Consider the following 17,056-nt stretch of genomic DNA (forward strand, 5'->3'; position numbering starts at 1 on the left):
TTACACTATAAAAGTTTGATAAAAGTTCGTTTATAAAACTTCAAGAATGCAACCAATTGGCAGATTAGTCAAGTTCGCTCGGACATAATAGATGTGCTTATTGGTTGCATTTTTCAAGTTTTACAAAATAATTTCTATCAAACGTTTATAGTGTAATATCGGCCATAGGTGAAGCATTATTCTATTAACATCTCAGTTTCGGATGTCAGTAAGCTATCTATGTGAGAGATTCCTGGTCCTGAATTAAGACACCATTCTACAAAGACAGACAAAAAATGCAAGGCTATGCAGCGTCGTAGTTCGAGAGATAATTTAAGTGCTGGTGACAATGAGAGAAACACAAAAATTGGTTTTTGGTGAGGGTATTTTCAATTACATACAGAGATGATACTGCGAAGTGCATACTTATCACAGATGGTGCAGTAACCGGGAACGCAAATGTTTCTTCTGGCAGAAGGTTCGAAGTAACTTCGAAGTCGTTCGCGTCTATGGAGAGACTTTTTGATAACTTCGTCGATGCAAGGACCTTCGAAGAACCCTCTTTGCCAGCTTCTCTTTTCTTCCTACCGTAAGAAGATACGGTCTCTATGTCATCGTCCTTGCGGCCTGTCGGAATCTGGCACAGAACCTACAGATGCAGAAACAGTGGGAATTTAAACGGTGTTTATGGTGCGACAGAACGAATAAGCCATACATACGCTTAATTCATTCAATAAAACTAAAACTTAATTTTAATTATTACCGGTTTGCAGCTGTCCAGACATGTCTCGACCTCAGCCTCGAGCTCAAGCATACTGCTGCCCGTGAAAGTGAAAGCTTCGAGGTAACCTTCGAGGCTCTTACTCTGTGGTTCGATGGTCCTCACTTCTCTCATCATCTTCACCTCGACCGGACACCTAGAGGAAGAGAAAAGAAAAGTGTCATGAGGCTGGGGAAGGAAGTCGAACTTCACTTTTTTGTTTTTGCCTCCTAGTCCGCTGCTTGCGGAAAATATATCACTCCCATATTCAAAAATGACCCGATAATTCATGATTATCATGCACATTTTTTTTAGTGAAGTTCGACCTCCTTCCCAGCTTCATCCAAAATAAAAAAATGGAGCAATATCAACGAAAAGAAAACAGATCAGACTACATCCGCAATTTGGAATTATACTTACCTTGAAATTGATCTCGTGACCATGGAATTCGAATTCATTCAATCTCTATTGGTTCAATTAAAGCTCTCGGTAAGATGTAGGCATTTCTATGATTTCTGAGAAACGATGCTCAGTAGAATAGCTTTAATGATTTTCAGAGTGGGAAGAAGATGAGAGTTCGATGAATTGTTGGTCGAAGTCAACAGCTTATTTTTTCTATCGCACATAACGGATACCGCGAACACACGTTGACACCTCCAACAGAAGTTGCGGTCATCTCATCTCCAGAACAGATATGTACGTGGTATCCCAGAACACGAGGGTCAGTCGATTGCTCTCAAAATAAAATGGTTTCAGTTTTCAAGTGTTCCCCAAACTGGTTGATTACCCTCGGGATGAATAGGTCTATTTTTTTTTCTCAGAAATTATAGTGAGGGCAAATGACCTGTCTTTCTGAAAGCGTGATATCAATCGACCTACACCTACTTCCCCTCAAACGCCACCGCCAGAATGTGAGGATTGATGGAACGCCATCAAGACAAACAATTTTTAAAATGAAACCCAAGGGGTATCAACCCTCTTTATTCGAGATATATATATATATATTATCCCCACTTCAGAAGTCACCCAAATGTGGCAACCTTGTTCATATCATGAGAAGCGGCATTGGAATTTTATTCCTTGATTTATCCCTAAAAGTAGTGTTTCTCAAGGTGTGCGTTGCGGTTCCTAGCGGCGTCGTGACAAACTAGAATTATTGATGTTTATGCCTGTTTAACTTTGAAGAGCTTCTTTTATGAATGCATAACATTTACTAAACTATTCTGGGGAGCCGAATATAAACCATGAATAGGGGCAAGGGAGCCACGAGTGGCAAAAGTCTGAGCCACTGCCTAAAAATGTAGACTAGTCTCATTCCGTAGAAATTCAGTTTCACCATTGTATAACACTACAATGAATCTAAAAGAATGGTGTGTGGCTTTCAATGTGACAGAACAGGAAATGAGGCTCCCAGTAACAACAGCTTAATCATTTCTTTGACCAGAACTCCCAGGAAAAAAGTATATCATTGAAAATCATAATCTTCTTCTCTCCTCCAAATTTCGAATTTTTGTTTATTGAGTTTGTTTTTCCTCTCTTCATAGAATTTTCAACACTGACTTTTATCGAACATTTGCGTAATTCCCTGACTCTTTTGCCACATATTTTTACATTTTCCTTGATTATTTTTTATTTCGTTGACTTTTCAGGTCACTGGGAACAATGAAACGACTTTCGCCAAGTGCTTTCAAATGGTGTTGTCAGATAATAGTACGCGTGAAGATGAAGCCACTTGTCTACGGGTGGTTGGAATGGTTATTGCTTGTTAGAGGAGCAGTCGCTTCTTTCTGAGTGCCTCTTGATAAGGTACCAAAGAAAGCACTTCTATGATTTCTTTTTTGTTTCTAAATTTCTCCATCTAATCACGTGAAATCGCTGATCATTTACAATATACATCAGTGTTTTCCAACTTCGAGGTGCCTCTCATTTGAAAAATTCTCCCTTTCAAAGAACAAGCACACCTTCAACAAGATACTTGTATAGAATGAAAATTCAAGTGTTTTACCATCTTCACTTCAAAAATATGGAAAACAGGTGCCGGCACCAGCAACAACACAAATTAAGCATAATTTTTTTCTAACGTAAACGAAGTAGAGCTGGGATTCTTAACCTGTGGGTGGTGACCCGAACATGTACCACCGGGGCTTCTGGGTTGGGTCGTTTAGATCAACTAATAGGCCATGGCTCTTGAGTTATCAGTCCCGATTAAACTTGATTCGCAGGGGCTTTGAGATAGGTCGTACGAATCGACTTACAGCTAGAGATTCTTGAGCTTTGAGTCCCGACCCAAACTTGATTCCCAGAGGCTTCCGAGATGAGTCGCACAAATACACTTACAACCAGGAATTCTTGAGCTATCGGTCACGACCCAAACTTGATTTGCAGGGTCTTCCGATATGGGTCGTAAAAATCCACTTACAGCCAGGGATTATTTAGCCATGGGTCACAACCTAGACGTGATTCAAAGGGGCTTCCAAGAAGATTTGTACAAACCCACGTACAGTCCAGTTAGAAATACACTTATTACATCATTCGTTTCGAAAACTAAATAGCACCATGGGTCACGAAGCTGATCTTGTCGTTGATATTGGGGTCGCGGCTGAAAAAAAGTTTAAGAACCCCTGAGCTATGGCTACACATACGCATACAGCACACTTTCCGCCATGTACAGATTCTTTGAAATTCCGCAGAGGAATGCTTACGAGGTGCATGTTTTCGGGTCGAGAACAAGTAGTACGCACCAGCTTGATACATAACACACCACGACGAGTTTTTTTGCAATGGAGTGACCCTCGCCATATTGGTTGATAATCCACGAGCGTATTTCTCGTCATAAGTTAGTCTCATATAATTCTAAATGTCCGTCCATGATCTAATTTATCTTCTGTGTGAGATAATCTGCATCAGGAGCTTCAAATCCGATTCCAAAACATCTTCGAAATGATCAAGAACAAAAAAAAAAAGCAATTTTGTTTTTGCAATCTTATGCAACTGTTACCAGATATAAATAAATAAACTATCAATCATTTAACATGTGTTGAAAACAAACATAACAAATTTCTTTTAATTAATGAACAAAAAAAAATTTTTTTTTTTTTGGGGGGGGGGGGGGCTTCTCGTTCACCCGAGTTCCTTGTCTCCGCTGTGTGTCACACCAGTGTCATTAGAAGTCAACGCCCTCCCGTTGGAAAATCCGACGAAAGCCGGAGAGTGAGGGCAAAAGAGAGTGGAAAATGAATTAAGTTCACGCCTATCTCGTGTGCATCTGAGAGGCACCAGATGGTTTGTTCACACGTTGACCCTTTCCCCCCTCACCGCTATTTTATTTCGTAAAATATTTTTTTTTCCCCGATTTTTCCAGGAGAACATCCAACCAAACTCCCGATAAAACTTCCGCCAATGACGGCAATTTATTACCCCGGGTGAAGGGGCGACCGGGAGACGACCCAAGACCTGTCAGATGACTTGTGGTATGAAGATTGATTGCGTTCCCCCCTCTTAAAGCAGAGGCGTAATTTTCAGGTCGAAAATTTTTATACTTATTTATTATCTGTTATATATTTATTTATTTATTTATCTCGCGACCTCGAATCACCACCGGCCAAAGATTAATTGTTGAAAATGCCGGGGCCGTAGGCTGTTGTAAAAGAAGCATTTTTCACAAAACTGCGGAATTTTTGCCTTATTATTATTTTTAAAAATTTCTTCAACAGCTTGTCGTTGTGGAAAAGGTTGAACGATTTTCACCTTCGAAAATTTTCACATATTAGAGATAAATACGTAGTGCCTAGCTGACTGGTAATAATAGGCTTTTAGTTGGGAGTGGCGACTTGATACTTGGCGAGATTTGTGAAGGATGGTTCGTAGCCATGGATTTATTTAATGTTTGTAATTTGAGGTGATGTTTCCGATGATTTTTGTGCTTGTGAGGTATGGTATATATATATGTATATACTGGTGTTCCCGAATTTTTGTCGATATTTAATTATAGAGCAATGTCGATGTCATAGCTCAATATTTAGCAGGGATAATCGAGGTGTTCGTAATTAGTCATTTTTGCTTCAGAACACAATCGCCAATATCCATATGTTATTAGATCGATGATATTTATACTGAATATTTCAAACAATGCTTTTAACGAGAGTAATGTAGACCTTGCATTCGAAGTGAATTTCGTGGATTTTCGAGTGTCCAGTCTCGTGTGTTCTGCTGTTGTCACGGACAATATGGTCAGGGATTATGTTTGTTGCTGGCTGGGCTCATGTAATATGATACTGTCGACATTCGTGTCGTCGGATTGTTCTCGGGGCTGATTGGGGTTGCTGTCGAGACTCGTGGGGATTGTTGTATTCGAAGCCTTGTTGCTTTCAAGCTTCATGTTTCTTTGCTGTTTTATAGCTCACTTGAATCATATCTTTCGAAGCGAACATGAATTGTTGTTTTCGAAGCGAACATGAAATGGTGCTTCCGAATCGCATATGAATTGTTGTTTCCGAAGCTCATGTGAACTTTCGAAGCTCATTTGGATTTTCAGAGCTCACTTGAAGTGTTTCTTTCGAACTCACATGAACTATTGCTTTCGAAGTCATCGTGAAATGTTACTTCTGAAGCTCACTTGAATTTGATGTTTTGTTTTTGATGGCCACATGAGCTTTTGCTTTCGAAGCTCACATGACTTGTTGACCAAAGCTAAAATGACAGGTTGTTCCCAAAGCTTAAATGATAGGTTGTTTCCAAAGCTCACGTGAGTTGTTGCTGTCGAAGCTCACTCGAATTAATGCTTTCGAAGCCCACATGAATTGTTGCTTTCGAAGCTCACGTGAATTGTTGTTACTTTCGAAGCTCATAGGAATTATTGCTTTCGAAGCTCACATGAATTATTGCTTTCGAAACTCATATGAATTGTTATTACTTTCGATGTCGGAGTTCATGTGAATAGTTTCAGTCAAGGACAGCGTTGTTTCTGTGTGAGGTCACAGTTCTGAGAGCGGTGGTTGTGTGTCCGTTGCTATCTGTTCAATTTTTATGTTGCTTGTTCACAGCCGATGTGATTTCTTGCTGTTGTTGTTCCGTGTGGTCAGGACCTATAACATATTCGTTGCTGTAGAGGCCAATGTGATTTTATTTGTTGCGTGTTGTGTTGATGGAGGTCATGGGCGGAGATACGAGGGGGCAAGCCCCCCCCCCGTCAAGGGTGAAGTAGACTGATCTAATGCATACATGCATATATGAATTGCCATCATCATCATCGTGCCCCCCCCCAGCAATAATGACCGTGGCCCCCCCCCCAGACTTCCAAGTCTATCACCGCCTATGATGGAGGTCCATCAATGTTGCAAAATTTTCGAAAACGTGTGATTCTACTAGGATTTGAGCATATGTTATTCCGTTGTTTGGTGATATCAGCTGATCCGATTAGCCATTAGAGTGTGGCTATTGGTCTGCTATTGTTGGAAACCGCCCTCCAAAATCTCATATCGATCTTAATCTCGTATGAGGAGGCAAACACATGAAAATAATAATTTCCAAAATAACACGAAAAATAAAACCATTGAATAGAAAATCAAAAACCATGAATTTAATAATTAAATAGCAAATTGAAAAAAAAAAAAAAATAGGAACGTAAGTACCAAAAGAAAACAAAAAAAAAAAACAAACAAGCTTCCACATACACTGCATAGACAAATACAAAAATAACTGATGAAAAAAAAAAATGTATAAATAGCTGCCATAATCATGATAATGCCCCCTGATAAGTGATATGTGAATGAAAAAAAAATTCGTTTCAATATCGTCGATATTCAAAAAAAAAGCTCAATAATAAATTAATAATAAAAAAATTGGTACAAATACGCAAAAAGCTAAAAGAAATAATTAGGACTTCACAACAGGGACCAAAATGTCCATTTTGAGCATCATTGGAAAGGTGATAGAGATTGCCAAAAGAAAACAATTATTTTCTATCGGTTAGGAATATTTGGAGATCTCTTTTTACGTTCTTTGTTGTTCGGATCGGAGAAATTTTTCGATCTCTAGTCGTTAGGTGGAGCCACTTACCCTGTGTTGTCGATCAGGGTCAAGTTATTCCCACCGGCTCCGTCCTTGGCCACGAGGTTCCGAACGAATATCCCGTAAGTGTCTGCAAAAAAGAAAAACGAGGAATCAACAAAATGGAATGAATTTATTTATTTTTGCTCTGGATTCTACTTTTTTTTTTTTTTTTTAAATTTCTGTAGATCGTAAATTTTATAGTTAAGGGATGAGTAGGGCCCAGACGGAGGCGGATCAATTGTTTTGCCAAAAATTTCTCCGCTCTACTAGTCTAATTTTCTTGACAACTCTTTTTTCAAATTTGCCACCCTTTTGTCTACTTGTCTTGACTCCCATATTCTTGAAATTGCCCACCATTCTTGTCTCATTTACTTGACCACTCATTTTTTTTCAAATTTACCACCCTTCTTGTCTAATTTTCTTGACTACACATTTTTCAAATTTACCATCCTTCTTGTCAAAATTTCTTGATCACTCATTTTTCAAATTTACCACCCTTCTTATCTTATCTAATTTTCTTGCCCTCTCATTTTTCAAATTTACACCCCCCCCCCCCTCTTGTCTAATTTTCGTGACCACTCATTTTTCAAATTTGAGACCCTACTTTTCTAATTATCTTTACCAATAATTTTTCAAATTTACCGCCCTTCTTGTCTAATTTTCTTGACCACACATTTTTTTCAAATTTGCCACCCTACTTTTCTAATTATCTTGACCACTCATTTTTCAAATTTAGCGCCTTTCTTGCCTAATTTTCTTGACCACTCATTTTTCAAATTTACCCCCCTTCTTGTCTAAACTTCTTGACCACTCATTTTTCAAATTTACCACCCTTCTTATCTAATTTTCTTGCCCTCTCATTTTTCAAATTTACACCCCCCCCCCTCTTGTCTAATTTTCGTGACCACTCATTTTTCAAATTTGAGACCCTACTTTTCTAATTATCTTTACCAATAATTTTTCAAATTTACCGCCCTTCTTGTCTAATTTTCTTGACCACACATTTTTTTCAAATTTGCCACCCTACTTTTCTAATTATCTTTACCACGCATTTTTCAAATTTAGCGCCTTTCTTGCCTAATTTTCTTGACCACTCATTTTTCAAATTTACCCCCCTTCTTGTCTAAACTTCTTGACCACTCATTTTTCAAATTTACCACCCTTCTTATCTAATTTTCTTGCCCTCTCATTTTTCAAATTTACACCCCCCCCCCCTCTTGTCTAATTTTCGTGACCACTCATTTTTCAAATTTGAGACCCTACTTTTCTAATTATCTTTACCAATAATTTTTAAAATTTACCGCCCTTCTTGTCTAATTTTCTTGACCACACATTTTTTTTCAAATTTGCCACCCTACTTTTCTAATTATCTTTACCACGCATTTTTCAAATTTAGCGCCTTTCTTGTCTAATTTTCTTGACAACTCTTTTTTTCAAATTTAAAAATTCCTCAAATTAGCCGCCCCACCGAGCTTGCCGCTCTGAGTTATATATAGTCCGCTTAGCCCCTGGTTACAGGTGCGTTGCTCCTGGCCGAGCGTTTGTGGGCGTGTCGCACTCGTGGTAACTGGGATGGGAAATTAATTTTGAAATTAAGATTTTTTTCTGGCAATAGAACGGCACGTGGCCGGACTTCAACTTTAAAAATGTTCATGCAAATCCACATAATATCACCCTTGATAATAATAAATACGAATAAATCAGATAAACTTATTCGTACCATAAAAGGGGGCTCTCTCCCGACTTATGCATGTTGAGCCTTGAAAAATGCAGAAATCAGTGACCTTGTGACATAAGGTCAAAGATCGTTGGTTGGTCAGCGGATGGCGGATGTGTGTTGTTAAAACTTTGGGGTCCCTATACTTATGATAAGTTCTGGCGGATTAGTATTACTCTATACTTAAATTTTTATCGCCAGATTACACATGTTCTTCATAAAATTCCTCCGATGGATTTCCAATGAATTGGTGCATGTCGGTAAATGCCATATATGTGCTTCAAATCAAATTTTTGATTGTTTTTGGGAATGTTCTTGTTACCTATTCCCGACTGCCACCTGTCCCCCAAATTCAGAAGCAACAATTCGTCAGGTTATTGACTGCACACATTACGCGTGAATATTAAATACTGCTTCCCTGACTACTCTCTCTGTAGGAATTTTTTTTTAGTCCGGTACTTACCCACTTCATGACACCATTTGATGTCCCTGTTTAAGCCTTCAACAAAGCGTTTACCAGAAAATACCGACACACTATCCGTGTCAATACATCAATGTTTTAAGACCAGAAAAAAGAGCCATTTTTCCCCTGAACATTTTTCACCTCTTCCTAAACGTTTCGACATCAACTAAAAATAAATTGAAAAACATCACGTTTTATTAATGATCAGAAATCTCTAATGGACCCTCTCGATGGTCTCACAACCGTCTGATATTCAGTTCACGCAATCGTGCACCCATAAATAATTACCACAACGTGGAGAGGATTAAAAAAGTCAACGGTGCTTGAAACACCCCCCCCCCCCCATCCATCCCTGATCACGGTGGTACGCGGTTTGGTTCACACGACTCATTAACTACACAACAAGCCAACAACTATCATCAGTTCCCCTATATCGTCTATCTCAGAAATTAGAAAGAGGGGAAGATTTTCAACTCGCTCTCTCTCAATCAAGAGACACTCCATCCACAGTAGTCACTGATAAACGGCTCCACGTATTATCACCATCATCATCCAAGTTTCTGAGACGACGAACGAACGAACGAACGAACCAAGATAACGACCCAGAGAATTGAGAGGAGAGAGGGACTGTCGAATTCACATTCCTTCACCAACGCCCTCCTTTGGGTATAATGACTTCTACTTGTACGCGTGTGTATGTCCTTTTCTTGAAGAAACGATCAATCCGAAGAATCACTACCGAAAACAACATCCTTCCGCCTCATCCTCCGTTGTTTTGTGTTAACGCTATTGCCAATGGGCCCCACATCCACTCTCTCTCCTCTCTCGATCCACCATCTTTCGTAGTGTGTTTCCCACTCATTAGTTCGCTTAAACCCCCTCCACCGTTCTCAGGTGATCGATTAAATGCACCTTCATCCTCACCATTCTTTTCTCTCCGACGATCCCCCCCGTTTCTCCCCCACCTCAAAATCGATTCAAAAACAATTAAACTACGCTATCGGAGGTCCGTGACTCTAATTGCTTCATCGTTGTCATCATGAGTCCTCCCTGATGCACTAATCTATGCGCTAATGTCTATTGAGCGAAAGATTTTCTCTCCACTGGTGAATCTCTGGGAAAACAGGAAAAATTCCTAGATGACATGGCATATCGTAGGGGTAGAGAGAAAGTTTCGTGTTTTGCTGGTTTTGTGACTTTTCTGTTTTAAACGTGGTAGATAACGAGGGGGATGGGAGGGTTTCTGATCCGCGAGCACACACACGGGAAATTGACTTGTTACTCTCTCTCTCTGTCTCTGAGAGAAAACTATAAAACTGACTGACTCTAATCTGAAGGTAGGAAAAATAAAGACGAAAACTGTTTTGTCGATGAAATGTCGTATTTTGTGTGTGGGTGTTTGCTGGGAGCAATTGAAATCGATATCGACAAGATTAGACGTAGAAAGATCGCGGAGGAAGATGAAGTAACAACGACAGCTCTTGTATTGGAAGTGCAATCATTTGACATCCATCTAGTTTAATCTTAGCATGGTATGTCTAGTATTACGGCCTCTGGTAGTCGTATTTAACGTGATTTGGGGTATCCGGATTATTCCTTTCCTCTAACCAAAGATGACGTCACTTCGACTACTTTTTCTTCAATTCTTGAGCTAATTAGTGGCATTCGAAACCTTTCTCCGGGAGTTTCCTCCTTGGAACTTCTACGGGATTCCAGATTCATCGAAATGTTATCCTTATCAGTTTATCAATAATAATAATATATATATATATAAGTAAATGATTTCAAATTCAAATAATATCGTGATTAAAAATCAATATTATAAAATTCATTTCGAAGTATGGATTCTAATTTTTTATGAATTTCTCATTATGGACTTATTAACATAATTATACTGATTTTTTATAATTTGATTACAATATCCCTATTCGGAACAAGGAATCAACTCAATCTAATAAACTTGATTGGGATTTATTTCAGATCATGGGGGAATTCATGAAAACGATGAGAGTTCAGAAAACGCGTGGTAGGGGCAATTACGGCTTTTTTTACGCAAAATATTTGCATAAACTTCGGGGTGAGCTGGCAATATCGATTTGTTCGTCCTTTACTACAGATAATATATATTGCCCCGCACCAACTCCAGTCATATATTTCCACACGGCAATTTCCAACCTGTGGATTCGGGTGGGAAGTCAAGGCGCCATCTATTAGTGGTCGCCCCAGGCTCGGTAGGTAAAAAAAAACTTGTTTCTGATATTCTTTGCCCGAATTCTACCGTGGATCTTGACAGTAGCCTTCATAGTAAAGACGAGCAGAACATCTTACCACTGCGCCACTCACATGCTACTATAGATTCTGTGCATTTATAAAAAGGATCTATTTAAAACTATTCTGGAGGCCTCTCGAAGAAACTATGAGTTAGGAAATGTAGCAGCGGGTCAAAAAAGTTTGATAAACACTGTTTAAGTGTTATGTCCATAACTGATGTACCAATCTATGCGCTAACGTCTATTAAGCGGAATATTTTCACTCCATTGATGAATCTCTGGGAAACAGGAAAAATTCCTGGTAGGTATAGACAGCTCGTGTTTTATTAATATTGTGTCTTTCCTGTTTAAAGCGCGGTAGATAACAAGGATAATCGGGATGGGAGGGTCTTTCATCTGTGATCACACGCACGCGAAATTGACTTGTTACTATCTCTCTGAGAGGAAAAACTATGTCGTCTTTTTTGGTGCGTGTGTTTTTTTTCTCCTTGGCAATCGAAATCGATATCGAGAAGATTAGACGTAGAAACATGCGGAAGATCAAAATGACGAAAATGAAATGGTAACAACAACACACAACGACAGCTCTTGTATTGGAAGTTTAATCATTTGACATCCATCTAGTTCAATACCGGAGTGATACGTTTCAAATTACGGCCTTTGGTAGTCATTTTTGACGTGATTTGGTACCTAGGTTATTCCTTTCACGAACAAAAGATGACGTCACTTATTATTGGGGGTTTTTTTTTCGAATTCTTCAGCTAATTAGTGTCATTTGAGACCCTTTTCCAAACTTCTACGGGATTCTAGATTTAGCCAGATCTTGGCATTATTACTTTAATCAGTTGATTGGGGAGAAACGTACAAGAAAATTGACTGGAAATCAATTTCAAATGCAATCATGCATAAGTGAATGTTTCATCTGCATTTTAAATTCAGTAACTTCATTTAGATACTGAGTATTTCTAATAAAATTATAATGTAGGCCTACCTATTCAGGATTATGAATACAGAATGGGTGGAACGTGTGGAATAAAGTCGACTGGGATTTATTTCAGATCATAAGCAAACAAAAGATTCAAGAGCCTTAATGGGTAATGGGAATTATGTGTCTCCGTATCGTTGCCAAAGTTGTTGTATAGGATTATATTTGCATAGACTTTCTCAGAATTTCTTTCAAGTATTTTCATTAATCAAAAATCTCTAAAATCTTCATGAAATGACTACAACTTGACCCGTGCATAAACTTCGTGCTACACATTCTTCTGCGGGATTTCTAAGAAATTGCTACATGAAGGAACGTGGCGTCCTGAATCCTGAATGAATGTGTAAGACCCAAACGTATTTATGTAAAAACAGTTGTGCTTGTTTTTTGTTCCGCTGGTGCTGCCACCTGGCTTCTGTATTTTGAGGTAAAGAAGGTAAATGCTTGAATTTTTTCGTGTTATGTATGTTGAAGGATTGAAACGACTGCCAACATTCTGGTTGTGGCAAGGGTGGCCAACTGGAAAGTTGTTCATAAAACCCTATCAGAATAGTGAAAATACAGTATTTAGAGATATAGACACATACTGTTTCATGGGGATATCTTTTTTTAAAATTTTAAACAGAAATAAAGTTACATTCTATGTCGCGTTCCCAAAAATTAGTTTTGAAAATGTAATAATTTCATAAATTTGTCTAAAAATATAAAGAATCGAGTGTTATGTTTGGGCACACAATTGAGAGTTGACAATTTCCAGAAGGAAAAAGTTCATATTTCTTAAATTTAATTTAAATGTTTTCAAACCCTGGGAGATTGTCATTCAAATACATGATGATATTGTTAATTCCAACGTTTTGAAAAAAAAGAGGATGTGAAACTATATTTATTTTTTTAGGAAACGGCACGCTAAGATTTCTGGCGTTTATGTTGCATATTAAGTAAAATGGTTGACAACCACTGGAATAGAGACACTTCAATTAAGACCAAACCTGTATGTATAATAAATGATAACGTTAAAGCGCCAAGTCTGGTGAATGTGTGAACTGTCTAGACTTGGGCCACTTCATTAAATAGCTGTCCAGTCTATATTAACTTCTCGATTAGCCTAGACTTGAGACATTAACCGCAAACTTGATGTAAAATGGTAGATATTCTAAGATTTTCTGAGATACGAATCTACTCACCTTCATCAGACATACGAACTTGGACTCTGAGCAGCTCTCCGAGTGAGACGGTGTCTCTCTCCTTGCCCTTCATGTCCACAATGTGGAGAGAAAGATCAGGAAGCTCTGGAGATCCTCTGGTTTTGTCACTAGAGTTCGGATCACTGAACGGGAAAAGTTTTTGTTATTGATGATTTTTATACGTAAAACAAAAAATAAATCACATTATATTGAAAATTTGAGTGTCACACACTAAGCATAAGACAAATCTATATTTATAGAATTATAAAATTTGTAACAGTACATTATATAAGGCTGTAAATGAAAATCTATAGAACATCAACTGGTACCAGGAGTCAATAGAGCATTATTTAAAAATAATTTTTGCAACGTTGCTCCTAAAATATTAAATCTATTCCATACTGTTAATCACATGAATAGTAATATGAACTCCAATTTCATTTGCAAAAGACACAATCAGGAAGCAATCATGCAATAAATGCAGATACTTGTGGTGGGAGTGAGGGTGTTAATTAAGAGTAGCAAAAAACTAAATTAATTTTACCACAGAATTGATGACAATTGATAAAGATGCAATTGTTATTTGAATCAATAAGTGTATCACTAATGTCAACTAATTAAACATTTTTTTTTGCTATAGATTTGGAAGTTAATTATCAAATGTGCCCGTGGACCACCTTTGTCATTGTCGAGGACCACCTCAGGTTTGCGGACCATAGATTGCGAAACGCTGGTATAAACCCACTCATAGTCAGGAATTCTTGAGCCATCGGTCACGACCCAAAACTGATTCATAGCGGCTTCCAAGATGGATTGTACAAACACCACCCAGAATTGATTCACGGGGGCTTTCGCCAAGGCGCGTACAAATCTACTTGCAGTCAGGGATTCTTGAGTATGGATCGTGACCATCGCAGCGGCTTCCAACGATGAATCGCAGCACAAATCCATTTAGTTCTGTTATAAATGCTTTTATCGCGTCAAAGGTTTCACGGATTTTTAAAGACAAACAGTTACATGGGTTGGGAAGCTGATTTTGTTGCTGATTTTGGGTCGCGGCTGAAAACGGTTAATAAGAAGCCTTGCTTTAGATAAAAATGTTCCCAAAATTCTTAACTTGCATACAGTATAACGAGCTTAAGCATGAATATGAAATTACTACTGTATATTAAACTGAAAATTAACTACTGTATATTACTTGAAAATATTCAAAGTTCGCACGTACGTTATATTTATTTCTGTCTCTTCAGTCTTATTCCCAACGTCATAAGAACAATGGACTCCGACGGCTTTGTCTAAGGCAGTTACGACGTGGTCATTGCTTTGTATAACCAATACGTTGGAGAATTTTCCTTCTTCCTGTAAGAGAAGCAAAAATAATATTGATGTTTCACATTTTCATGCAGTTACATTAAAATGTTAATGAATACCTTTTCAGTTTTAAAAATTTTGTAGAACTAAATGAAAATTTAGCAGAGGAATCACCAAGTTATTATTATGTTATCAATAATAAAGTTCTTCGTTTAGTTAATGGGTCTCATACGGGCCTCATTAAGGGCCTCGATCGTTCTTCATTAATGGTATGGATCGGGCTTCATTACGGGTCGCATTCGTACCTTGTAAGCTTAAAAATCATTGTAACATATTCAAACAGCCTCAAAAACTATGCTATAGTATCATTAAGAGCCATTGATTTGTTCAAAATTTGTTACCAATATTTTTAAATTCATGTGGTATTATAGTTTAACGTATGTTCTACTTATCTCCGGAATATATTTGTCGCAAATTTTCATAAAAAAAAGAAGAAAATGTGTTTTTAACATTTTGCACGAAAAATTAAATAGCAAGAAATGAGTTTAATTGAATGAAAATTGATTCGAAAAAGAAAACTGTTTAGTTTATCAAATAAAGACTGAAATTCCATTGACTTAATATTATATAAAATTAAAAACTTAGAAATTTTGATATGTTTTCTTACCTTCTTTAAATTTAAAATAAAATCCAAAATTTGAAAAGTAAGTTGAAATAGTTTCCTCCTTTAAATCAAATCTTATTTTTGAGGGGATCTCAAATAACATTATAATTATTAATATTATTTACAATTAATTCTCTAATAATATTATATTTAATTAAAAATTTGAAAAATATAAAAAAATATGCAGTTTTCTTTTAAAAAATCAGTTATTTACGATGTAAAACTGAAAAAAAAAATATCAAAGATAAATATAGTTTTTCTTTTTTATAAACCAATTATTTATGAAAAGATCTCAAACACGTTGTTTCATTTGATGAACCTATGAAATGTCTCTTTTTTAAATCGTTTTCTCTTAAATTTTAAATCTTAAATTACATTGATGTCATTATTTTATTATTCTCGCAAGGTTTAACAATACATATACATTTTTCATTCAATTTTCTAAAATTTGTTTTATCATTGTTTAAAAATTCGCAAAAACATAAGTACTCAAGCTACGTAAAATTATGCATACATACATACATACAACAGCATATGTAATCCAAAATATGCGTACTAAATTTGAAATAAATTAATGGTTAACTAATATATTTAATGATATTCTGACAAGAGTATAAGTTTTTAAAGCTTTTTGATTGCTAAGTAAAGTCTCAGATATCTCTCAATACCAACAGTAAGAAAGTTTAAAGTATCTGTTTGTCGTATATACTCATCAAATTCATTATACAAGCATGCGTATTATTAAGTGCTCTCATAAAGACCTAACCATTAGAGTATTGTAGGAAATTTCCTCACAAAATGTTCAGTGTCATTGATACTTAATAGAGAGAGTATTTGCTAACAAGAACAGCCATTGATGTCCAAAAATCATAAACCATCCACATAAAATACACACTAATCCAACAAAGCATTCAAATACAGAAAATTTATTTAAAATATAAAAATGTACATAAACTTTTAAAGACACACCACTGTGGAATGATTTCATTTCAAAACTTTAGTAGCCCATAATGAAATCTAAAAGAACATATCCAGTGACATACAAACAAAAAATGTCCGAATATCTAACCCTCAGATGATCAAAAACTATCAGAGTAATTTAATGTATGCAATCAGAAACAAACTGGACGTTCCTTTAAACGAATTCATTATTGAAACATTCACGAGCTATTTCCACGAAGTCCAGACATACATCGGAACATTCATGGAACAGAAACAGACATATTTCCATAACGAAATAATAATTTAAAGTAACCAAAAATAAAATATTTCATGAACCTCATAATTTTTTGCGGACTCGTGAGAAATATCTACGGTACAATAGCCACGTCGGATAATGAAACCTTAACTTAAAGAGATGGAAGAATCCTTTATAGTCCCCCTTTTATTCCCATCTCGTTATCATCTCCCTCTCGTGAGTTTTCAACGAAAAAACCAAATCATGAATATGATGTTTTTTAATGAGCGCATCCCAATTAAAGGCAAGTGAGTTTCAATTCAATGATAGGAAAAACGGCTTTTATAATGGCAGAAAAAAGGAATTTTATTGATTGATATAAAAAGCAGATGCGGCTAATCTTCTTGAAGTTTCCGTGACGTCGCTATAAAGATAAGAATATTATACAAAAAATCACAAATTGTGAAAAAAGGAAAAGATAATAATAATGAAGCT

General features: G+C 36.8%; 1 protein-coding gene across 1 annotated transcript in view; it reads right to left on the minus strand.

Moving 5' to 3' along the window:
- Positions 1–17,056, minus strand: part of LOC149079519 (uncharacterized) — a 95,920-nt gene that overhangs the window by 7,591 nt on the left and 71,273 nt on the right. The window contains exons 10-14 of the mRNA XM_089240165.1: positions 14,635–14,768; positions 13,410–13,552; positions 6,797–6,878; positions 743–896; positions 406–628 (exon numbers count right to left, since the gene is read on the minus strand). Of these exons, the coding sequence (XP_089096291.1) occupies positions 406–628; positions 743–896; positions 6,797–6,878; positions 13,410–13,552; positions 14,635–14,768 (736 nt within the window). The remainder of the gene's footprint in view (positions 1–405; positions 629–742; positions 897–6,796; positions 6,879–13,409; positions 13,553–14,634; positions 14,769–17,056) is intronic.

The sequence above is a fragment of the Pholcus phalangioides genome, unplaced genomic scaffold (genome assembly GCF_987345545.1).
Source record: "Pholcus phalangioides strain wild (caught in Gottingen) unplaced genomic scaffold, Ppha-v1.0 ptg000012l_1, whole genome shotgun sequence".
Lineage (NCBI taxonomy): Eukaryota > Metazoa > Arthropoda > Arachnida > Araneae > Pholcidae > Pholcus > Pholcus phalangioides.